General features: G+C 45.9%; 1 protein-coding gene across 6 annotated transcripts in view; it reads left to right on the top strand.

The window, feature by feature from the left end:
* NRK (Nik related kinase) overlaps positions 1 to 25,405 on the top strand; it is a 506,445-nt gene that overhangs the window by 370,125 nt on the left and 110,915 nt on the right. For 5 of the 6 annotated variants that reach the window (XM_068251057.1, XM_068251059.1, XM_068251054.1 and 2 more), the window contains 2 exons: positions 14,694 to 14,758; positions 22,653 to 22,744. In XM_068251057.1, coding sequence (XP_068107158.1) covers positions 14,694 to 14,758; positions 22,653 to 22,744 — 157 coding nt within the window. The remainder of the gene's footprint in view (positions 1 to 14,693; positions 14,759 to 22,652; positions 22,745 to 25,405) is intronic. The other variant, XM_068251055.1, reaches the window with a different exon arrangement.

Raw genomic sequence — 25,405 nt, 5'->3', positions numbered from 1 at the left:
TTTTTAAAGTTATGGGTCAAGCATACACAACAGTTCTGTTTTATCATTTAATCCTTATGGACCCATTGCTTCAGTTTGTAATATTATGCAAGTTTCTTTTCTCAGAAGCAACTTGTCCCTGTCGCCTCCCCTTCTAGGGGTATCCACTTTTTCCAACACTGCAAAAGTCAATCCACAGCTATTCTCTCCATGTGTCTCTCTCATGTGGGATACCAGTCGTGTGCCACTCTTCCCAGCCTTAATGGAGCTAACGTGCTTCCCTATTCTTACTTTGATTATTCTGGTAGTTTGGCCTATGTAAAATGTTTTGAATGGGCAAAAAAGAACTTAAACTACATACTCTGTCTGGCACGTAAACAAATCTTTGATATGGAACCCCATCCCACCCACTTGTATATATTTTTGAGTGATCATTCTGGGACAAAATTTGCAATGGCCACATCTAAAATGTACCTTGGGAGTGTATTGATTAAGCCATGTGACACAAACTCACTTCTAGTCACTTCTAGTCAGTAGGTTGGCCAGTGTGGGAGCTATTAACTATTTCCTTCCTCCCTATTCCCTCCTCCCGGAGGGAGGAGGGTCTCATCTTCCAGGGAATTGTAGTATTTCAAAAGCCAGCTTACATACCGTGGATGGGAATTGAACCCAGGCTGGGCTGGGAATTGAACCCAGGTCTCAGTGTGTGGTAGGTTACTCACTTAACCACTATACCACCACCAACACTACATGCTGAAGCCAGCCTAGCATGTACCATTATGATCAATCCAAGAGAAAAATTAGCTTGCTTAAGAATTTGTAGCATGTCAAAAGCCAACTCACATTGGCTGGGAATTGAACCCAGGCTGGGCTGGGAATTGAACCCAGGTCCCAGTGTGTGGTAGGTAACTCACTTAACCACCATACCACCACCAACACTACATGCTGAAGTCAGCCTAGCATGCACCATTATGATCAATCCAAGAGAAAAATTAGGTTGCTTAAGGATTTGTAGCATGTCAAAAGCCAACTCACATTGGCTGGGAATTGAACCAAGGCTGGGCTGGGAATTGAACCCTGGTCTCAGTGTGTGGTAGGGAACTGACTTAACCACTATACCACCAACACTTCATGCTGAAGCCAGCCTAGCATGTACCATTATGATCAATCCAAGAGAAAAATTAGCTTGCTTAAGGATTTGTAGAATGTCAAAAGCCAACTCACATTGGCTAGAAATTGAACCCAGGCTGGGCTGGGAATTGAACTCAGGTCTCAGTGTGTGGTAGGGAACTGACTTAACCACTATACCACCAACACTTCATGCTGAAGCCAGCCTAGCATGTACCATTATGATCAATCCAAGAGAAAAATTAGCTTGCTTAAGGATTTGTAGCCTGGCATGGCCTTGCCTTTTGTGTTCAACAGTTGTCCGAAGAGAACCCCAGATAGCCAGGTAGATTCATCTCTCTCTTTCTCTCTCTCTCTAGTAGGGATGGTCACCGCTTTCCGCGAAATTGTATTTTCCGGAATTTTTAGGCGGAAATTGGTCATTCCGTTCCGTTTGGTCGGAACGGAATTGCTTTTTCAATCTGGTGGAATACCGAAATTGCCTGTGAAATTCTGCCGGTATCCGTTGATGGTTTTAAGCTGAAAATTCAGTTCAATGGCATCAAGTCCTAGAGAGAGAGCTCATTTTTCTCTTGGGAATATCACAATGCTACATGCTAGGCTGGTTTCAGCATGTAGTGTTGGTGGTATAGTGATTAAGTCAGTTACCTACCACACACTGAGACATGGGTTCAATTCCCAGCCCAGCCTGCGTTCAATTCCCAGCCAATGTGAGTTGGCTTTTGACATGCTACAAATCCTTAAGCAAGCAAATTTTTCTCTTGGATTGATCATAATGGTACATGCTAGGCTGGCTTCAGCATGTAGTGTTGGTGGTATAGTGGTTAAGTGAGTTACCTACCACACACTGAGACCTGGGTTCAATTCCCAGCCCAGCCTGGGTTCAATTCCCAGCCACGGTATGTAAGCTGGCATTTGAAATACTACAATTCCCTGGAAGATGAGACCGGAGGGAGGAGGGAATGGGAGGGAGAAAGGGAGGAAGGGAGAAAATAGATAGGTGAGGAAATAAATTTGAATTCCGTAAAATTCCGCGGAATTAAAACATTTTCCGCGGTACTCCGTTTTAGAGTTATAGCAATTCCGTTCCGACCGCCGGAATCGGAATTGGCCCAATTCTGTCCGGAATCGCGGAATTTAGAATTCCGTGGAATCCAGCGACCATCCCTAGTGGGAGCTCTCTTGAACGCCACCCGGGGCGGTCCTCCCACCTCCTGGGACAAATCTGGATCATGCTGGATAATTTCCCAATGTTTGAAAATAATTTCTCTAATCCTGTTTGCCATTGGAGTGTAGTCAAAAGTAAATACCATCCTTTTGTCATTCCTGCTCTGTTTAATTCTTCCCTGTACTTTATTCCTGTTCTTGCATCCCCCCCATGCAGAGTGTTATCTTCCTGTCTGTTTACTTTACACTGCCGGGCAGAGAGAGAGAGACACACACAGGATCAGGAACACAGATCTTCAGCTGATGAGTTATGTACACACCTATTAGATACTATATATCTGCTTTCTATCATTCTGAACACATTTTACTCACAGGATTCTAGCCAGTGAAGATTGTTTTCAGTATGCTGGATGTGCTGGACACACTCCTCCATAGTAATGCCCACAGTAAAAACTGTTCTCTGTAAATTTCATATTTTCTTCATATAAAACATGAAGAGATGAAAAAAAGCCTTTGTATTGCTATTTGCTAGTAATTGCTGGAAATACAGTATATGTGGCATTTAGAATTTTAGTTAACTTTGATAGTTGTCCTTTAATAACAAGCAAAGGTGCTTCATAAAGACTGCAGTAAGCTGTGGTCAGGGATGTAGCAATAGCCATAGCAACTGCTATGGGGCCCTGGAGATGTGGGGGCCCAGCTGGTATTTGATGTGTTCACTATTATTTTTTTTCCTCTACCCTCTGACTTTGTCTCAGTGCCCATGGACTATACACAGTGTACATTGCATGGGAATGTAAATTGCTCAATCATCTCATATCCATAGGGTAGGAGTAGGTGCCATTGCTCAAGAGTGCCTACATCCGAAGGCCCCATGAAAATTTGCTATGGGGCCCCATAATCTCTAGCTACGCCACTGGCTGGGGGTACCTTGCACATAAACAAGATGCTCCGGCACAGGGCCGTGCAGAGGATTCTCAAGGGGGGGTGCTCAAATTTGAAAAAGGGGCCCTAATCGATAAATCGTGCCAAATTGTGTATGTAATACCCCTTCTCCAGAAAGCACAAGGCAGTCCTAACCCCCCCTCCCACACACACACACACACACACACCACACACACACACACACACACACACACACACACACACACACACACACACACGCACACGCACACACACACTCACCTTTATAGAAGTATCAGGCAGACTTTGTGTCTTCTTCCAACCAACTTCTTTGGTGCCACCACCCTCAAATCAGCAGTCATAGGTGCGCACTATTAGAGTGGGCACAGTGGAGCCTGATGTAGGCATGGATTCACCTTTCATTACTGGGACCTCTGTCCCTCTAGATCAGCACCCAAGCTTTTCAGGCCGAGAAGCAGTGGTTGCCATTATGCAGTGGTTGCTAAGCATTAGTAGATGCAAAACTGCAGTAAGTGCCAAGGTGCAGTGGGTGCACAGATGCAGTGGGTGGTAAGACGCAAAGGTCCAGTTTGTGCTAAGTTGCAGTGGGTGCCGATGTGCCAAAGTACAGTCCGTGTCAAGCTGCTGTGGGTACCAAGGTCCAGTTTGTATTGGGTGTTTATTTGCAGTGGGTGCTATGCTGTATTGGGTGCTGAATGAGTAGCAGAAGGCGATAAACAATAGTGGGTGCCATGTGATTGCTAATTGGTACAGGGAGCCATGTGAGTGTTGGACATGAGTGAGTAGGGAGTGCCATGTGTGGTCTGGATGTGTGCCATGGGAGATTACCGAGTCTCATATGGGTTCAGACCAAGGATGGGCACTGGGTGCTATTTGAGTGCTGGCCATGGATGGGTACTAGGTGCATATAATGGCTTTGGAACTTTGTGCTGTGTGAGTACTATGCCATGTGGGTGTTGATTATGGGGGTTATAGGGTGTCATGTGGGTCTTAGGTGCAAATACTGAGTGCTAAGTGGGTACTGGGAGCGAGTACATGGTAACATCTGGGTAATGGGTGATGGCTAGTGGGGTATTTGTTGTCATGTGAGTGCTAAATGCAGAAGCTGGGTGCCATGTGGGTTCTTGGTGCTGGCACAGGGTGTCATGTGCATTCTGGCTGTATGGGTTGGTGTCAAGCATCATGTAGATGTTGATTGTAGTTACTCAAGCCCTTGTGAGTTCTGGGTGCAAGTACTAGATGTCATATGTGAGTGTTTGGTGTTTGTGCTGGGCACCAAGTGGAGGCTTAGTGCAACTGGAACTACTGCAGATGAAACATGTGGGCGTTGGGTGCAGGTACATTGGTGCGAATACTTGGTGCATTGCCTGCACTAGGTGCTAGCTATGGGTGGGCATTGTGTGCCATGTGGATTCTGAGTGCAGGTACTTTGGGTGCTAGTACTGGTTTATGTGAGTTCAGATAATGTGCAAGTACTGTGCCAAGTGGGTGTGAGTACTGGGTGCCAGCTATAGGGTGAATGATGCAAGTATTAAGTGCCATATGGGGGTCGGATATAAGTATTGGGTGAAAGTTGCTTGGTGCAAGTACTGGGTGCTTGCTATAGTGGGGGTTACTGGTTGAGTGTAATGTGGGTGCTGAATATTGGTGGGATTGCGGTGGGTGCAGGGAGTGGGAGGTCACTGTGGGTACTGCTATGAATGGCATAGTTGCTGCTAGGGGAGGTAGAGGTCAGTGTGGTTGCTGGGGGAGGTAGAGGTCAGTGTGGGTGCTGGTGGAAGGGTAGGTCACTGTGGATTCTGTGGAAGGAAGAGGTCAGTATGAGTGCTGGAGGAAGGGGAGGTCACTGTGGGTGCTGGGAGAGGTCATTGTAGTTATTGGAGGAGGGAGTAGTTGTGGATGCTGTGTGTTCGGAGAGATCAGTGTGGGCACTGCTTTTGGGATTGGAGGTCCCTGTAAGTGCTGCAGGGGACAGGAGGGTAGCCTCTGGGGGAGGGAAAGATCACTGTGGGTGCTGGGGGAAGGATAGGTCAGTGTGGGTGCTGGGGTAGGCAGGATCACTGCTAAATTTGGAGAAGGAGAGGTGATTGTGGGTGGTAGGTGAAGGGAGAGGTCACTGTGGGAGGGAGAGGTCACTGTGGGTGCTGGTTGGAGGGAGAGGTCACTGTGGGTGCTAGGTGGAGGGAGAGGTCACTGTGGGTGCTAGGGGGAGGGAGAGGTCACTGTGGGAGGGAGAGGTCACTGTAGGAGGGAGAGGTCACTGTGGGTGCTGGTGCAGGGAGAGGTCACTGTGGGAGGGAGAGGTCATTGTGGGTGCTGGGGGAGGGAGAGGTCACTGTGGGTGCTGGGGGAGGGAGAGGTCACTGTGGGTGCTAGGTGGAGGGAGAGGTCACTGTGGGTGCTAGGTGGAGGGAGAGGTCACTGTGGGTGCTAGGTGGAGGGAGAGGTCACTGTGGGTGCTAGGTGGAGGGAGAGGTCACTGTGGGTGCTAGGTGGAGGGAGAGGTTACTGTCATGGCCGGATTTGTAAACTTTACCGCCCAAGGCCACTGTCACCAGCCGCGCCCCCCTTTCTCTCCAGTATGAATAACAAGTTGACTCACCCTCCTTTTTCCACCCCCCACCCTCTTTCAGTATAGGTAGCCAGTTCGCCTTCACATCACAGCAGCCATCAGTGTCACTCATTTCTCCACTAGTCTCCAGTGCAGAAAGTTCCTCTTCCCCTCTGTCTCCAATGCTGCCCAAGTCCATAGCTGCCCGCCACAATGCAAACGTGCACAGAGAGCAAGGTGGCTGCTGCACAGGTTGCTGGCAGCAGAGTACAGCAGCAAGCTTGCAAATGCTGCAAAAGTTTAGCCTGCTGCTTTGGTGCCCTTGCTCCTGTGGTGCCCTAGGCCATGGCCTAGGTGGCCTTGGCCTAAATCCGGCCCTGGTTACTGTGGGTGCTGGGGGAGGGAGAGGTCACTGTGGGTGCTGGGGGAGGGAGAGGTCACTGTGTGTGCTAGGTGGAGGGAGAGGTCACTGTGGGTGCTAGGTGGAGGGAGAGGTCACTGTGGGTGCTAGGTGGAGGGAGAGGTCACTGTGGGTGCTGGCGGATGGAGAGGTCACTGTGGGTGCTAGGTGGAGGGAGAGGTCACTGTGGGTGCTGGGTGGAGGGAGAGGTCACTGTGGGTGCTAGGTGGAGGGAGAGGTCACTGTGGGTGCTGGGTGGAGGGAGAGGTCACTGTGGGTGCTAGGTGGAGGGAGAGGTCACTGTGGGTGCTGGGGAGGGAGAAGTCACTGTGGGTGCTAGGTGGATGGAGAGGTCCCTGTGGGTGAGGGAGAAGTCACTATGGGTGCTTGGGGAGGTAGAGGTCAGTATGGGTCCTAGGTGGAGGGTGAGGTCAGTATGCCACACTAGGATTCCTATCCAGGCCTCTTCACCTGAAAGTGCCCAAGGCGGAGCTTCTCGCGGGTGGGCGGGGCTTACCGCGGTAGGGGCGGGGCTTATTTTGCGCGATCAGAGGGGCCTTTTTTTGCTGATTTTAAAAAGGGGGGGGTGCCTGGGCACCCAGAGCACCCCCCTCTGCACGTGCCTGCTCCGGCATATAAGACGCACCCAGATTTAGAGGGCAAAAATCAGGAAAAAAAGAAAAAACTAAACCTAGGTGTGTCTATGATGCAGGGGTGTCTTAAGGACTTTTTACCTCCCCCTTTCCAGTTACATTACATACTATTACACCACATATGGGGACAGTGTTGTGTCCCCCTGTGCCTGCTGTGTCCCCCTGTGCTGTGTCTCCCTGTGCCTGCTGTGTCCCCCTGTGCCTGCTGTGTCCCCCTGTGCCTGCTGTGTCCCCCTGTTCTGCCTGCTGTGTCCCCCTGTGCCTGCTGTGTCCCCCTGTTCTGCCTGCCGTGTCCCCCTGTTCTGCCTGCAGCCCCCTGTGCCAGTGTCCCCCGTCCCCCTGTTGTGGCATTGTCCCCCTGTCCCCCTGTTGTGGCAGTGTCCCCTGTGGCAGTGTCCCCTATTGTGCCAGTGTCCCCTGTGGCAGTGTCCCCCTGTTGTGGCAGTGTCCCCCTGTTGTGGCAGTGTCCCCCTGTTGTGGCAGTGTCCCCTGTGGTAGCGTCCCCTGTGCCTGTGGACCCGTTATCCGTGTGTCCTCCAGTGCCGGTGTCCCCCTGTGCAGGTACACATACATTACCTGCTCCTGCCGCCGCGCTCCTGGCTCCCCGATCCTCTTCTTCCATCTACCGCTGCCCGCTGCTGCCCCCGCCGAACATCGCTGGCCGGTCTTAGCCGCATGGATACGCTATCAGCACACCACGTGCCGGGGTCACGCATGCCGCCTTACAACGCTGGCCGGTCCTAATTATCCGCGCAGGGATACGCTATCAGCGTTCGCCGGGTCACACATGCGTATGCGTGACCCCGGCGCATGTGGTGTGCTGATAGTGTATCCCTGCGCGGCTAATTAGGACCGGCCAGCGTTCGGCGGCATGCGTGACCCCGGTACGTGGTGTGCTGATAGCGTATCCCTGCGGCTAATTAAGACCGGCCAGCGATGTTCGGCGGGGGCAGCAGCGGGCAGCAGTAGATGGAAGAAGAGGATCGGGGAGCCAGGATTGGAGCCAGGAGCGCGGCGGCAGGAGCAGGTAATGTATATAGTGCTTCCCTGCGCACCTCTGCATCCCGAAATCCGTACCTTCGCCGCATAAGACGCACCCACTTTTTCCCCAACATTTTGGGGAAGAAAAAGTGCGTCTTATACGGCGAAAAATACGGTAGTTACAGAACCAAGGGCTCCAGTGAAAATTTTACAGCCACCACCCCACCCAACACTGTGTGCTGCACATGATGCATAAAACTGGCTTTCTAAGGATGGCCACTGTGTGAGACACATGAAATCGGAGTTAAAGGAATGGATTGTTCTGAGTCAGTGGCTTAAAGTATTACATTTGTTCCAGGCATCCTCAGAAATACGTCATCTGGAAAACACTAGCCTGAATGTATTCAAAATTGTCTGCTGTCTGCAAATCACCTTTGGATTATAAACAACCATAGCAATAATTACTGAAAGTATTTTTGATTATAAAATACCACAGCAAGAATTGGTGAACATTTAGTGACTCAGCAATTTCAGTCTGCACACACCCTTTTTTTCTTCTTTTTTTTTAAAGGTACTCTGGGGTATGCATGCTGCAATGATCACACAACCACTATATCTGTGATCTGATTCCACCCTTTGGCCAGTTTCACACTAGAAACCAGGATTGTAGCAGCGTTGCGGTGCGACGATCGCAGCACTAAAAACAGCCTTCAGGGATTACAGCGGCAATACGCGGTAATCTCTCTTATGGCTGCTAGCCAAGCAGGAAGTGAGGCTCTGTAGTGCTCATTTCCTGTGGCTGAAATATGAATTGCGCGGAAGTGTATTGAAAAAATACACTTCTGTACATAAGCACTGCAACGCTGAAAATTTAAAAAAACCTGCTTTGCCATAGATTGGTATGACTTATTGACGCCCCGCATGTTTCTCAACAATATGCTGTTGACGTGCGTTAAATTGGCAACTTCCTGCCGATCGCACTGCGCCAGGTATGAAATGCCCCATAGACTTTTATTGGCCTAGCGTTACCCTGCGGCAAAACAGGGTAATGTAACATGCTAGTGTGAAAGGGGTGTTCCTGTCTCGGAGCTGATACTCAGTAAATCCATGCCTTTTAGGATCACTGATCTACATTTGTACATCCCAAACTTTCTACTTTACACAGAGTTACTCATACTTTTATCTTTTCTGAAGAATGCCAAGTGAATTGGGTAGGTTCATGTGCAGAACATTTTGATGATGTCCCATGCTTTAAGGAAATCATTTACATTCAGTTACCAACATATTTGGAAAAAGTTGGTCTATTTTCTTAGGCTGACTAAACATGGGAATAAATATTTGTGACAGTGTGTAAGTATCTCTAAAACGCAGCCAGGCGTTGCAAATGATATTTCCAAACCTATTAGAACTTCAGAACTCTACAAACAAACTTAAGCAGCGGCTTGCAGAGGAAGACAGGCTGCTCTGCAAGAAAACACGATCTACATATCCTAATTCCTCAGATATGAAGGCAAGCTTTTATGGCTCTGAAGAAAAATTAAACGAACCATGGCCAAATCCATTGTTAACTCTGTTGTAGCCAGTAATCACAAGTATGATGTTTAGGATTCACAGTCATACAGCTAGAGCATTCCTCTTGACATTTTGAATAGCTTGTTTGAATGAAAGGGGTGTGGGCTGTGTGTGTGCAGATTGAAAATAATGCCTCCAATTTTCAAAATATGATGGTTTTTGGTGCAGTGCAGTCAAAGTTATTAGTGTAGACCAGGCATGTTGAAAGTCTAGTCCTGTGGCCAAATGAGGCCTGCCAAGCCTTTTCTGGTGACCCCCCAAAGCTCTCTACAGTTGTTAATTCCATGCGGTGCTGCATGCAGGGACCCTCGCTCCGCCTTTGTTTGTCTGTTGGTTATTAGCCACCACTGTAGCAGTAGCAGCCACTGATTAACAGCCGCTACTAAGCCAGCAGCAGTAACAGCCACTAATTAGCAGCCGCCACTATGCCAGCAGGAGTAACAGCTACTGATTAGCAGCTGCCACTGAGCTAATTGCTCACAGTATATAGGTTATGTCCCCTGGAAATGTTTTATGTTGTTTATACATCACTTTTGAGTTTGTTGTGCATAGTTAGGCTCACATTGTGAAAACAGCGAATTTACATGTTTATACATTTACAAAAAGCCTCTGTATAAAATACATATTTTGAGGTAAATGTTGCCATTGATCCCCTCCGCCATGCCACCTCCCATGATTTTGGACAGTTTTAGCACCTTTTTAAATGAAATTGTGGCTGCAAAAATGCCTTGATGGTTTGCAGAGTTTGCCTGCCGTAAAAGTCAATGAGTTCTGCTGCTGATGTTCAGTTCACAAACTGTTTCGGAAACGTTTGCAAACTGTCCACGAATGTTCGTTCACAATGTTTATCCATCATCATTGGAGACATACTTTATGAAGCAAAAAAGTCATTAAAGGGATCCTGAGCGCCTACTAAAAATGAAATTTGGACTTGCCTGGGATTTCCTCCAGTCCCCCCAGCCCGCGAGGTCCTCCGGCATCCTCTTCTCCCCTCTCCTGGTCCAACTGGCAGCTCCGGTATTCGGCGACTCTCTTTTGAAGTCGCGTGTGCGTGCCCCCGTTGTGTGCCGATCACGACTTACGGCAACCAGCATGATGACATAATGGGCACGTAGTGAGGGTGCGCGTGCGCAACTTCACCAGAGAGTCGCCAAATACTGTAGCCACCAGCGGGACCAGGAGAGGGGAGAAGAGGATGCTGAAGGACCTCGCGGGTTATGGAGGGCTGGAGAAAATCCCAGGCTATTCCATATTTCATTTTTATTCAGCGCTCATGGTCCCATTAAAGATTCGTCTAACTCCTGTCCATTTTTTTTGTAAAATCTGTACTTAAAGCAGTTTATAGACATTAGAACGGCGCACCTTTTCCTGCGGCTAGCTCCCTTGGTTAACATGTGCCGCAGCACTAGTTTGATGTATTTAGATGTCCTATGTGGATAGATTGAAGAGGCACTTGCTCCAGCTGACAGTCACATCAAAAGAGGAGCTGGCTGGAAAAGATAAAGTCATCAGCACTGGACAGGTCAGGAAGCAGCGGCAAGTTGGGAAGTATCAAGACACAGCTTTATCAAGAAAGGTCAGCATGTTTCATGGATTCTTCATTCCTCGTGTTCAGAGCTTACACATGATCTGTGTACTGCAGGAAACCATCACCAGTGTAACTGATTTTATAGTAAACCTATGTAGATTATTTTGTTCACCATTTTAAATACAAATCCGTTGATGTGCAGAAATAATTACATAAAAAGGTTTCTGGATTAATCTGTAGACAAAACGATAATATGTAATATCTCTGCAACACCTCAGCATAAAACTAGCGACTAGCATAAAACTATTCACACAGTATTTAGTGGGAAGAAATATTGATGCAGATTTTGTGCGGACTTTACCGGTGTGGACTTTCTCATGTGTAGCTCTCAAATAGATACCTAATTTTTTTTGTACAGACTGTATCCCAAACAGTCAGCAATAGACTACAGGCTACTTAATCACATCATTATTTGACTTGTTTTAATGTCCCTTTTGAGGCTTTTTTTCTTTTAATATCTGGCATCATTGTCTGGTAATGGCGCACTAGGTCATGGCAGAGCGGTTCTAGGATTCAGTTTGTTTCCTCTGTGAGGGATCTTTTCTTCCTCTTTTGTTACAGGTGCAGTACCAAAAGACTTAGGTTAGAATTTATATGTACATAATTCAATCATTAAAGTCAACTTGTGGCTCCTGATGAAGTTAATGTTGATTAACGAAACAAGTTGAGTTACAATTATGCAACTGAGGAGCTTTATTTTGTATTATTGTGACCACCATACAGTACTTCTTATACCCTCTGAGTGGCACAGCAGTAATAAGACATCCACCACTGTTAAACAGGGGGCTTAGCCATTATAGTCTTTTACATGTTTTATTCTTTATGATGGTCCTTTGGTCTGATTTTAATATCTGGATATATGTCCATATATGGCTATATGAGTAAAATCTGCTGGCTGCTGAAACCTGATTGCCAGGTTTCACATGATCTCTCCTTGCACTTCTTCATGGCGCTCACGCTCATGACTGAAAACTTCTCAGGCACAGTTATTGACTTGAAGAAGCAGGCTATGACCTGTGAAACGCGTTCTCTATTGTGCATCAATAAATATACCTTTTTCCATAAATCAATGGTTTGTTATTTTGAGAAGGTGCACCTCTCATCTACTAAATTATTCACAATAGTATACCACCAAGGGCGCCTCCACCAGTGTTTTTAGCTGATAGTTATTTGGTGGGGGATAGCATCCACTGGGCCCCTAGACTCTCTCCAGCTGCCTAGAATTGCCTTGTGGATAACCTGGCCTCAACAACAACAAAGTCGAATCCTGCAAAGACCGCACCACACCAATATATATTAAATATGAATGAGCTTTATTGTATACATAATTGCACATGTTGCAACAGGATGCGTGGATCGGGGGGCTGGCCCTGGAGCTGCGCAGCCGCACTAGCGGCAATGCGGAGTGCGCAGCCGCAGCCGCAGCCAGGGCCGGCGGCCATCTTGATACAGGCAGAGAGCCCGACCCTGGCCGTGGGGTCGGGAGCCGTGCGGGGGGGCTGTGAGCGGCAGGGACCCGGCGGAACGGCACGGAGGGCGCGGACGGCGTCCTCCGTGTCCTACAAAGTTAAAAAGGTATATAACTTTTTTTATGTTTTTTTTAAACATTTGGCCTCGGAAGTCCTTTAAAGAGAGCTGTCCATGCTTGGAAGCCATCAAGCCTGAATTAACTAGAGAAGTTAATGTTGATTAACGAAACAAGTTGAGTTGCAACTGCTGAAACTGAGTGCAATCCATGCAACTTTGACAAGATTCCCAGTCTCTGCACTGGCCACACAGCCCCATAGCATGATGGAACCACCACCATATTTTACTGTAGGTAGCAGATGTTTTTCTTGGAATGCTGTGTCCTTTTTCCTCCATGCATAACACCCCTTGTTATGCCCAAATAACTCAATTTTAGTTTCAGCAGTCCACAGCACCTTATTCCAAAATGAAGCTGGCTTGTCCAAATTCCTAATGTGCTTTAGCATACCTCAAGCGGCACTGTTTGTGCTGTGTGCGGAGAAAAGGCTTCACTCTCGCAGACAGCATCTCCTTGTGTAAAGACGGTCAAATGGTTTAACGATGCACAGTGACTCCATCTGCAGCAAGATGATGATGTAGGTCTTTGGTGCTGGTCTGTGGGTTGACTCTGACTGTTCTCACCATTTGTCGCTTCCGTCTATATGAGATTTTTCATGGTGTGTCACTTCGAGCCTTAACTTGAACTGAGCCTGTGGTCTTCCATTTGCTCAATATGTTCCTAACTATGGAAACAGACAACTGAAATCTCTGAGACAGCTTTCTGTATCCTTCCCCTAAACCATGATGGTGAATAATCTTTGTCTTCAGGTCATTTGAGAATTGTTTTAAAACCCTCATGTTGCTACTCTTCAATGTAAATTAAAAGAAAATTAAGAGAAGGGAATCTTACAATTGACCCCCTTAAATACTCTTTCTCATAATTGGATTCAGCTTTGTATGTAGGTCAAGGAGCTTACCAAGCCAATTTGAATTCCAATAATTAGTTTTAAATGTGTTGGAATCAATAAAATGACAACAGTGCCCAAATGTATGCACCTGCCTAATTTTATTTAAACAATTGTTGCGCACTTTCTGTGTGTCTACTATATGATATATGTAACTGACATTTTTTATCGTAACAGCCAACGATTTATACAGGAAAGTCATGACAATTAACAAGGTTGCCCAAACTTTCGCATCCCACTGTGTATGTGTGTGTGTGTGTGTGTGTATATATGTATATATATATATATATATATATATATATATATATATATATATATATATACACAGAGGGGCTACAGCACGCAACAGGAAAGCAGTGACAGGGGCTCTTGGTTACGCTTTAACACGTTTAAGCTCACCAACTGCTCCAAAGTTGGTGTGCTTAAACGCGTTAAATAGAGCATAACCAAGAGCCCCTGTCATTGCTTTCCTGTTGTGTGCTGCAGCCCCTCTGTATTTAGATATTTCTAATGGCGACTGGGGTTTTTCAGTGCTGCGCGCATGCTTTGCATAGTATTGCATATAACTTGGTTTGTGCTGCTCATCACCTGGTATATATTGCATGATTACCACATGCCAGTTATATCCTTTGACAAGAGGAGTAGGAGTTTGTAGTTTGTAGACTTGGACCTCACTCCCCACATTGGAGTTCTTTGTGTTATAATTGGAAGTTTAAAGAGACTCCGTAACAAAAATTGCATCCTGTTTTTTTTCATCCTACAAGTTCCAAAAGCTATTCTAATGTGTTCTGGCTTACTGCAGCACTTTGTACTATCACAGTCTCTGTAATAAATCAATGTATCTTTCCCCTGTCAGACTTGTCGGCCTGTGTCTGGAAGGCTGCCAAGTTCTTCAGTGTTGTGGTTCTGCTATGCACTCCCCCCTCAGGGGGGAAAGAAACACACAAATGATCTCTTGAGATTCAAAAGGAATGCTGTATACAGCCTGCTTGTGTATGGATGTATTTTCTATGTGTGGACATACTGTACATCAACCTACTTCCTGTTTTAGTGGCCATTTTGTTTGTTTATAAACAAACTTTTTAAAACTGTTTTTAACCACTTTTAATGCGGCGGGGAGCGGCGAAATTGTGACAGAGGGTAATAGGAGATGTCCCCTAACGCACTGGTATGTTTACTTTTGTGCGATTTTAACAATACAGATTCTCTTTAAAGTCTAGCTATCTGGAGTGCATTGCAAAGTGTGTTTGTTATGATAGACGGTGTCCTTCTATTCCAGGTTCCAGAGAGAACCACTTCCAAGCTTTACATGGATAACCGAGGCCACCAGAGGAGCCCATCTGGGTAAGTGGAAGCACTGGGTCACAATTACCCTTCTGCGCTGGATCACAAATACTACCAGAGAGATAAATTTGGAGCCATAATTGGCAGCTTCAGTTTTTGCTTTCTAAGAAATACAAATTACAGGCAAGCTGTATAATGGGAACATCTGAAAAGGTTTACAAGATACAAAAAGGAATTCTGCAAGTCAGTTATTATAGCTCCTGCTATAATTGACATCTGCATTCTACATTCTAGAGCTCCTACATTAGAAATACATTGAATCTGTTTTTGCAGTATTGTTATAAAAAGCAGATCTGCAAAGAGCACATTGAAGTAATCATGAACTCTTGTTTTGACAAATGACGGCCATCAAGAAAACTGAAAACGGTTTTTTATGGTGAAAATGTACTACTTATTAATGGTTGTCTAAAAAACAATCATGTCATTTAAAGTTTTCATGACAAAACAGTCACAGCCTCGACTCTCCTACATAAGGACAATGGTTTGTTTCATCGGCGCGATTTTAGCTGCGCTTTTGGAAATGCAACTTATGTGCGATCGTGGGGACATCAGAAAGTGCATAGCCTGCATGTTTCCATACATGGGTTGCGATTTACAGTGGAATCGCAATGCGTGGTTGCATGCATTTTGGCATGTTTGTGCAGAGATCCTATTTATTATAAATGAATGGGATCGCAAGCACATCTAGTAAAATCGCGATGCAACCCAGATCCATGCGTCACCTCGGCCACCTGCATTGCACGCAGAGAAGAATGGAAATGAAGCCTCAAAGCGGATCCGAGATGAAAAACTAACTATAACAAGTAACTTGTCTATATATCGTATCTAAAGTTTACGCAGCATATCTAGCTGCAAACAGCTTCAAAAGTTTATGATTATTTATTCCTGTGATAAAATGAGAGCAGCCATGTTCTGTTTGTCACATTGTCACAGGCTGAGGGCTGGAGATGCTATCAGCTTGCCTGTGTGTAAATTCAGTCCCCTCTCCTCCTCCCTCCTCCCCTCTGCCTCTGAAATGAATGGCTAGTAACCTTCTCCTGCCCAGACTGAGTTGCCATAAGCAGTGCCAAGGCACAAAAGGAGCTGTGGGCAAGGCTTGTTTAGTTTATAGGGAATTAGTGTATTAAAACAAAACAAAAAAAGTATTTGGCTTGAGGAATGCCCTATAAACTATATGAAAGGAACACAATTATGCAATGAGTAAAAGTTTATCTTGGATCCACTTTAAGCTGCTAAATAAAGATGATCAGGTCATTTTGTACAAACCAAGATTTGTGGCAATCGAGTTAAACCGGCCATCCACTAATCAAGTTCTGTGAAATTTACATTTCGATCAATCTTCACAGTCGATCAGACAATTAATTATAGATCTAATAAGATTTAAACGGTGCCCCACAAACTAGAAACGTGATCTAGTAGATTTTTGCAGACTATCAATCTAATAGTAATCTGTATGCATTTCATTCATTCCAAACTCTGATTGATGCCAAAGCGCATGTTTAGAAACTTGCAATTGATCTTACATCGATCAAACTTAGCAGAGCAATTCCTGGACAATCAAGTGAAATTTTCAGACATGACTGATCCAGGGTTTTTTGATTATATGGCCGATAATGACCATCTTTGAATGCTTGCTCTGCTAAAATGTGTATTGATTCTCTCTCAATTAGATTCAAGAATTGACTGGAAAGGTTGATCGTACATAAAAATCGATAAGTGTATGGTCAGCTTTAGCCCACAGTCTAGGACATTGCATTCTGAACTTTTCATTTACACCCCCCTACCCTCCCCCCTGCCCATCCTTTCCCCACCACATCCACCCATCCCCTGTCACTAGTCCCCTGCTCCTTCACCCTGCTCTATCCTACCACTTTTTACCCCTCTTCCCACCCCCATCCTATCCTCCCCAAATATGCCCCAACTACCCTCTTCCTCTCTCTCCCCGCCTCCCCACTTTCCCTACACACCTACCCTCCCTTTCCTTCTTTCCCTCCCTCCATTTTTTTTCTTTTTCTGAATATAACAAGTACAATATAACAGGATGTGCTGAAAAATGGGTGTGGCCATTATTATGTTATTATTATTATTATTATTATGTTTTATTTATATAGCGCCAACATCTTCCGTAGCGCTGTACATAGTACAAACAAATAATGGGGAACAAATATACATAAGAAATACAAGACACTGTACAGTCATGACATTGAATAGAATAAATACAGATACATACATAGTTGATATGTAGTTGGTACATATACATATGTTAAAATTACAGCAGTATGAGAAACACTAGGAGGAGGTCCCTGCCCTTGCGAGCTTACAATCTAGAGGGTAGTGGGGAGGAAACAAAGGGGAAGGAAACACCAGGATTAGTGGGTGAGCCAGTGTGCCTTCAGTGCTGCCTATAGCAAATTATAGGCTTTTCTGAACAGGTGTGTTTTCAGAGTACGTTTGAAGGTTTCCAGACTCGTGGCATGACGAACCGGCTGAGGGAGAGAGTTCCAAAGGAGAGGGACCGCCCGTGAGAAGTCTTGGATGCGAGAGTGAGAGGAGGTGACTAGGCTGGAGGACAAAAGGGTCTCCTGTGAGGAACGGAGGGTCCGAGCGGGGAGGTATCTGGAGATTAAAGAGGAAATGTATGGAGGCGACAGCTTGTGTAGAGCTTTGTATGCAAGTGTGAGAAGTTTAAACTGGATCCTTTGGGCAACTGGTAACCAGTGGAGGGATTGGCAGAGAGGGGCTGCCTCAGAGGCTCTAGAAGAGAGGTGGATGAGACGGGCCGCAGAGTTTAGTAGGGATTGGAGAGGTGCCAGTCTGCTTTTTGGTAGACCACAGAGTAGGGTGTTGCAGTAGTCAAGACGGGAGATGATTAGGGCATGCACAAGCATTTTAGTTGCTTCTTGTGACAGGAAGGGACGGATTCTGGAAATGTTTTTGAGATGGAAGTAGCAGGAGGTAGTTAAAGTGTTAATATGTGGTTTAAAGGAGAGCTCAGAGTCCAGAGTTACCCCTAGGCAACGAGCTTTGGGGGTTGATGCTATTGGGGTGTTCTCTACATTGATTGTGACAATGGGAGGTGGAACAGAGAGTGAAGGTGGAAATATCACAATCTCCGTTTTGCTCATATTGAGTTTAAGGAAGCGGGATGACATAAATGTAGATACAGCGGATAGACATTTGGGGACTTTTGATAGTAGTGTGGAGAGGTCTGGGGCAGAACAATAAATTTGGGTGTCATCAGCATAGAGGTGGTATTGAAACCCAAAAGAGCTTATTATCTGTCCCAGGCCATGGGTGTAAATGGAAAAGAGGAGGGGTCCAAGGACGGACCCTTGTGGTACTCCCACAGACAGTGGGCGTGGAGAGGAGTTGGTATTGGCATAGGAGACCATGAAAGAACGTCCAGACAGGTAAGAGTTGAGCCAGGAGTGTGCTAGGCCCTTGATTCCCAGTGTTGAGAGGGTCTGGAGAAGCAGGGTATGATCAACAGTGTCGAAGGCAGAGGACAGATCTAGGAGTATTAGTACCGAAAATCTGCCTTTGGCTTTAGCAACTAGGAGGTCATTGGCAACCTTAGTGAGAACGGTTTCCGTAGAGTGTTGAGGGCGGAAGCCAGACTGGAAGGGGTCCAACAGGGAATTAGCAAAGAGAAAGTTAGACAACTCTGAGTAAATGTGGCGTTCCAGAAGTTTGGAGGCAAAGGGAAGGAGAGAGACTGGGCGGTAATTAGAAATGGCAGTAGAGTCTAAAGAGGGTTTTTTGATTAGTGGTGTTATGATAGCTTGTTTAAATGAAGAAGGGAAAATGCCAGTTGAGATGGAAAGGTTAAACAGTGTTGTTAAAGCAGGAATGAGGGGGGAGGAGAGCTGGGGGATAAGATGAGAGGGAATAGGGTCTGAGGCGCATGTAGTAAGATGAGCTTTAGAGATTAGTGAAGAAAGACGCTGTTCAGTTAAGGCAGAGAAGATTGTTAGCAGGGAGGGGATTTGAGTGGGTGAGTGGTTATGTGGAGAGGGATAGTTAATAGTAGGGGAGCTGCCGGGAGGAGAGGAAAAAGGAAGAGGTGATTGGACCGGTGAAGAGGGTTGCTTTTGAAAGCTGTTCTGTAGCGTTTCAATTTTGCTCACAAAATATGCTGCAAAGTCTTCTGCAGACAAGCTTGTGGTTGTAGGGGGAGGCGGGGGGGGGGGGGGTGGAGAAGAGAGTTGAAGGTGTTAAAAAGTTGTTTAGGGTTATGGGATTGTGAAGAAATAAGTGTAGAGAAGTATGAATGCTTTGCAAGTGAGAGAGCGTCCCTGAGCTGGAGCAGCGTGTTTTTATAGTGGGCGAAGTCATCTGCATTTGAGCTTTTCCTCCACTGCCGTTCTGCTGCCCTGGACTGTCTTTTCAGTTGTTTGATGGGTTCAGTCAGCCAGGGCTGTCTGTTGATGCGGCGGGGGCTGAAGTTGGTGAGAGGGGCGGCTGTGTTCATGGCAGCAGAGACTGTGGTGGAGTAGTAGATGGATGCTGACTCGGGGTCAGTGTAGGATGACAGGGAGACCAGGGGTTTTAGAGAATCAGCTAGGGAGCAGAGGTCGAGGTTGCGATAATTCCTGCATAAGCGTGATGGCTGCACTACAGTAGCTGGAGGAGGCAGTGAGGGGCTGATTGTAAACGTTATGAGATTGTGATCTGAAAGGGGGAATAAAGAGTTATTAAATGTGGAAACGGGACAGAGCCGGGTAAAAACTAGGTCCAAAGTGTGGCCATCTTTGTGGGTGGAGGTTGAGGACCATTGGGAGAGGTCATAGGATGAGGTGAGTGAGAGGAATTTTGTGGTAGTGGAACAGTTAGTGTCTATGGGGATGTTAAAGTCCCCAATGATGATGGAAGGAATGTCAGTGGATAGAAAGTGGAGAAGCCATGTTGAAAAGTGGTCAATGAAGGTGGAGGCTGGTCCAGGAGGACGGTAGATGACAGCAACCTGGAAATGGTGAGGGGAGTAGATGCGGACAGCATGAGCCTCAAAGGAAGAGAAAGCATGAGAAGGTGCAGGTGCAAGCGGTGTAAAGGAGCAGTGTTCGGAAAGAAGAATTCCCACCCCACCCCCATGTTTGTCACCCGATCTAGGTGTGTGGCTAAACTTGAGGCCACCGTATGAAAGGGCAGCTGGAGACACAGTATCAGATGGGGTTAGCCATGTCTCAGTGAGCCCCAGGAAGGTGAAAGCATTAGTGATGAACAGATCATGGACGTGGGCTAGTTTGTTGACTACAGAGCGTGCATTCCAGAGAGCCCCAGATATGGGAGGGGGAGAGCTGGGAAGGCAAGGAATGGTGATCAGGTTACATCGGTTAATATGTGCGGAGGAGTGAGGATGGTCAGTGCGGGATGTGGTATTTACCAGAGTGCAGTGCGGTCTGGGAGAGGGTCCTGGATTGGGTGATATGTCCCCAGCAGCAAGTAGGAGTAGTAGGCAGAGATAAGAGAGGTGAGGATGTGATTTGTATGTGACAGAGGGCTGTTTGAGAGATGTGGAGGAAGGTATGTGTGATTTGAGAAATAAGAGTTCATGAGTAGAGAGGAGAGAGGATGGTAGGAGAGAGGGAGCAATGTAGATGTTATTGCTGGCGGCGGGAGGGGTGAGTGATGTAGGTATTTTAAGTAGTGGGGCTGACAGAATAATGGCTGTAAAAATGATATTAAACATTTTGCAAGTTGGTGTGTGTATAATTAGGGAAAATAAGTGCAGGGTAGTTTGTGTGATATTATCAGGTGTATGTTGATGGTTGAAATCAGGGTAGTTCAGGGATTGATAAACATGAGCTGATGGTGGAAGTCAGGGAAACCAAAGAGAAAAGATCATACCAGTGTTAGATCAGCAGATGAGCAGCCATGGAGAGTTTTGTGTTTGTTCTCATCTGGTCTCTTCTGGTTTAATTCTGGGCTAATTCGGGGTGTCTTATACACCCTTAAAGATATGCCCTTTAAGATTATGCCCTGCTGACCAAAAGGATGTGGATGTGTTCATGGGTGTAGCTAAATTTGAACCAGGATGTGGATGTGTTCATGGGTGTAGCTAAATTTACTTCGCAATAGTGGGACATTAGACTAGGACTATGGTAGGGATAACATTGTGAGCGCCTCCCAGTTTAGGTAAAGACAGGGACCTACCATGTTTAGGACTCCCGAGTTTAGGTGGTGGCAGGTGCCCATGTTGCCCTTATGCGCGGATGCCCAATGCAATGCTTAACATAACTCGTGGAGAAGCATGTGATCCATTTGATCAGCTAATAGATGTTTGAGGCTCTGATTTACTGGTCAAGATCAGGAGTTAAATCAGGAAGTCATCACAGCAAATCAATACCTTACAAATCTATCAGCTGATCAAATGTATTACATGATTCTTCATGAGCTCTGCTAAGCATTACCATCCTTAATAACAAGTGATATTATGTTCATCAATCAAAATGGTACATATGTTTATAATTAATGTAAAATAACCATTACCTTTGAGGGTACGTTTCCACCTGAGCGACGCGATTTGCTCGCGGAAACCGCGTCAACGAATCCGCATGCGGTTGCGGATTCGTTGACGTTTCCATGCGAATTTTCACGCGGAATCGCCCACGGTTTTAACGACGCGATTTTAACCATGTCAATGCCGGCGAGCATTGACATGGGTTTTTAGACGAAATCGCACGCGGAAACGCCGGGAAAACCGCAAGACTAAAGAGCTTGCGGTTTTCCTATTTAGTTACATTACCGACGATTCGCGTGCGGGTGTGCTCCGTGCAAATTCTGACGGCTCTGCTGTGCAGATTTTTTCTGCATAGCGAGCCGCACAGAATTCCTGACAAGTGGAAACGGCGCCATCCACTTGTATTGGTTGAGCGAATCTGCATGCAGGAAACGCATGCAGATTCGCTCGAGTGGAAACGTACCCTTAACCTGTGTGGTTATGCATATATATTCTAGTTACTATAATTTCCCCTTTAGGTCCCAAGCTTGTTACAGTGCCCTTTTTTTCTATTGATTATATGATATGAGATCTGGGGATCTACGCTAAATCAATTTATCAGTTTTAGTGTTGACACTATCGGGCACTGTCTGTTTTTGCTATTAACTTAGAACTTGTAATTTTTAGCCTTTTTCAGGAGCCTATAAAATGCTGCTTTATAACAAATCACTTTATGTTGTAAGGTATTGTGAAAACAAGCTTTGGCCTTTTTATAAAATACTAAAGATAGTTAATCTTTTATCTGCCACTTTTTTGTATTTTTATGCTACGGTGCTACATACTTTCCTGCCTCCTTTTGCCTGCCAGCCTAAATTCCAGCCTGGGAGCACTTTGATATTTACCTGATCTGGATGCAGGATCAGGTGTCCTCTTTCACCACGGAGCTGTGCTGCTGTATGCATACATCCTCCTCTGGGTCCCGATCACACGTTGTATCATGTGATCGGAACCAAGAGTACAACATCAGCATGCAGCACCGCTCCATGGTGGAAGAGGAGACTCAATTCAGCGTCCGGATCAGATAAATATCAAAGCGCTCCCAGGCTACTCTAGGCATGCAGGCTTGCAGAATGAGAATATCCGGCTGTGGCAACTCAGCCCTGAGTTATCTTACAGAAGATAATTCAGGTGGGGCTGCCAAAAGGTTTAAAAATATTGATCTGAAATCTGAAGCAATATATCATCTCCTGTTTATGGCTGAATATTGGGATGTATCGTGTGCCCTATCAGCAGTGAGAAAGCATTAGAATATCCAACAGATGAGGGTTAACTAAATAGGAAGGAAAGCAAGAGGCGCATGCTTATAGCTAAATGAAAACACCTATTGTGCATCCATGGAAATGAATGAGACTATTGATTATCAAAACCTCTAACTGTGTATCTGTTTCTCACTAGCAGCTTCCTGCAGCAATCCAAGGACCAGTCTGCGTGCACAAGAGGCTGCAGTGCAATTGGGATTGCCAATCAGAGCAGCAAGTTGAAACCAGGTGATGACATTATCTGCATGTTATGTTAATTACATGAGACCTACTAGCGCACAGGTGTCGAACTCCAGGCCTGGAGGGCCAGTTCCATACCAGTGTTTAGGATGGAATGAGAGAGAGAGAGAGGAATGTGTTCTACGTGATGGATCACACCTTTCCTGATTCAGACCCATCAATTAATTTGAGCTGTGTCAAAAACGTGTGAGGATCTCGGCCCTCGAAGGACCGGTTTGACATCCCTGTACTAGCAGGATTGAGGGCCCGTTTCCACTAGAGCGAATCTGCATGCGTTTTCTGCATGCAGATTCGCATAACCAATACAAGTGGATGGGGCTGTTTCCACTTGTCAGGATTTCTGTGTGGTTTGCTGTGCAGAAAAAATCTGCATGGCAGACCCCTCAGAATTTCGCATGCCGCACACCCGCATGCGAATCGTTGGTAATGTAATTTAATAGGAAAACCGCACACGTTTTTGTCTTGCGGTTTTCCATGCGTTTTTGCGTGCGCCGACGCTTAAAAACCCATGTCAATGCTTACCGCCATTGAAAAAACGCATGGAAACTGGAACGAATCCCCACCCACATGCGGATTCGTTGACGCGTTTTTCGTGACGGAATCGCAACGCACAAGTGGAAACGGGCCCTGAAACTTGTTAAAGTGGACCTGAACTCGTGCACAGGACAGAAGGCAAACATATAGAAATCCACCCTGTATGTATTTAGAGCGTTTAGCCTGTCTAATTCCCCCTCATCTGTGACTAATCACCACTGTAATTTTATCTCTCAGCTGTGTCAGCTCAGTAGTCTCCTCTGCCATGTCAGAGCAGCTAATTTGTAAACACAACATGTTAACACTATGTTTGCTTCCATGAAAGTAAGAAGTAGGCAAACTGCAGATTTTTTTTCCTTTAAAGGTCATTATGATGTTGCTTATCTTTTAGAGCAGAGAGGAACTTCTGTGTTCAGGTTTGCTTTAACCACCCTGGCGTTCTATTAAGATCGCCAGGGCGGCTGCGGGAGGTTTTTTTTTAAATTAAAACAAAACTATTTCATGCAGCCAACTGAAAGTTGGCTGCATGAAAGCCCACTAGAGGGCGCTCCGGAGGCGTTCTTCCGATCGCCTCCGGCGCCCAGAATAAACAAGGAAGGCCGCAATGAGCGGCCTTCCTTGTTTTGCTTAGATCGTCGCCATAGCGACGAGCGGAGTGACGTCATGGACGTCAGCCGACGTCCTGACGTCAGCCGCCTCCGATCCAGCCCTTAGCGCTGGCCGGAACTTTTTGTTCCGGCTACGCTGGGCTCAGGCGGCTGGGGGGACCCTCTTTCGCCGCTGCTCGCGGCGAATCGCCGTAGAGCGGCGGCGATCGGGCAGCACACGCGGCTGGCAAAGTGCCGGCTGCGTGTGCTGCTCTTTATTTGAACAAAATCGGCCCAGCAGGGCCTGAGCGGCAGCCATCGGCGGTGATGGACGAGCTGAGCTCGTCCATACCGCTAAGATGGTTAAAGTTTTGTTTTGTTTTTTTTTGTCTTTACCGTATGCCCTCACATGACCTGATAATAGCGAGGACTCATTAGTGATGAGCCTAAATTTTTGCATAGTAGTCAGTAATATTGCAGAGAAATTTGGAAATATGATGCAAAATTGTAATGCAAAATGTCCGACTATTGAAAAATACATTTTGTATGTAACTGTAATTATGATCTATCATTTTGCAATAATGTGCAATTTAGCGAAAATATAACTTTCTTATGCGAAATGAAATCAAGATTACCAATGATCAGAATCCTAAGCGCCAAAACGATGTGAAATTACTCATGACAATCAACGCATGGCCCTTATTCAAGTCACTTTTTCTCCTAAATTTTCTCCTTGGTGATATTTCTTATCTCATCAATAAAATGCCTTTAAGCTACCAGCAAGCAAGAAACTATTCAGAGTACGGTAACTTTGTTTTTATTTTCAACCTTCATAAATGAAAGACTTTCTGTTATTTCCGGTTCTAGCATTTTGTATGATTGTAGAATTTTAATCACTGTCCCTCATTTTGCACCCCTGATTTTACCCTGGTGAACTTTGGCATAATTTAGGCATTGGCAGTGGCACATCACTTCAGCCGTGGCATTGTATTTTTGTTCCATCTTCCTGTTGTCCAGCTAGCTGTCAGCAGTTCACGTACTGATTTCTTCACTTCACCTCTAGCTTTAACCTTCTCCCTCAACATTATCCCTTGTTGATGCCTAAGCTTAACCTTCCTTCTGTAGTTACAGGAAACCTCTTCTAAATGCTTAACCCTAACGTTCACGCTCTAACCTACCTGATGGCTAACCCTGTTCTCCCTCTTAATATTAAAGTGGACCCAAATTAAAAATACAAGATTTCAGAAAATAAAATCTATTTTCTAAATTATAATAATAAATATCAGCCTTTTTTCAGCTGCATGATGACAAATATAAAATATTTTACATTTAGGCTGCTTTCACAGTGGGACGTTACAGGCGCACGTTAGAGCAGCCTGTAACGCAGCCCACCGCACAGTAATGAAAAATCAATGGGGCTGTTCACAGTGCCCACGTTGCATTACATTGTAACGCTGCGTCACAAGACAACGTACTGCATGCAGTACTTTAGACTGCTTGCACATGCTCAGTAATCTTGTGGAGGAGC

The sequence above is a fragment of the Hyperolius riggenbachi genome, chromosome 8, assembly GCF_040937935.1.
Source record: "Hyperolius riggenbachi isolate aHypRig1 chromosome 8, aHypRig1.pri, whole genome shotgun sequence".
Taxonomy (NCBI): domain Eukaryota; kingdom Metazoa; phylum Chordata; class Amphibia; order Anura; family Hyperoliidae; genus Hyperolius; species Hyperolius riggenbachi.
This window is presented reverse-complemented; position numbering and strand designations above follow the sequence as displayed.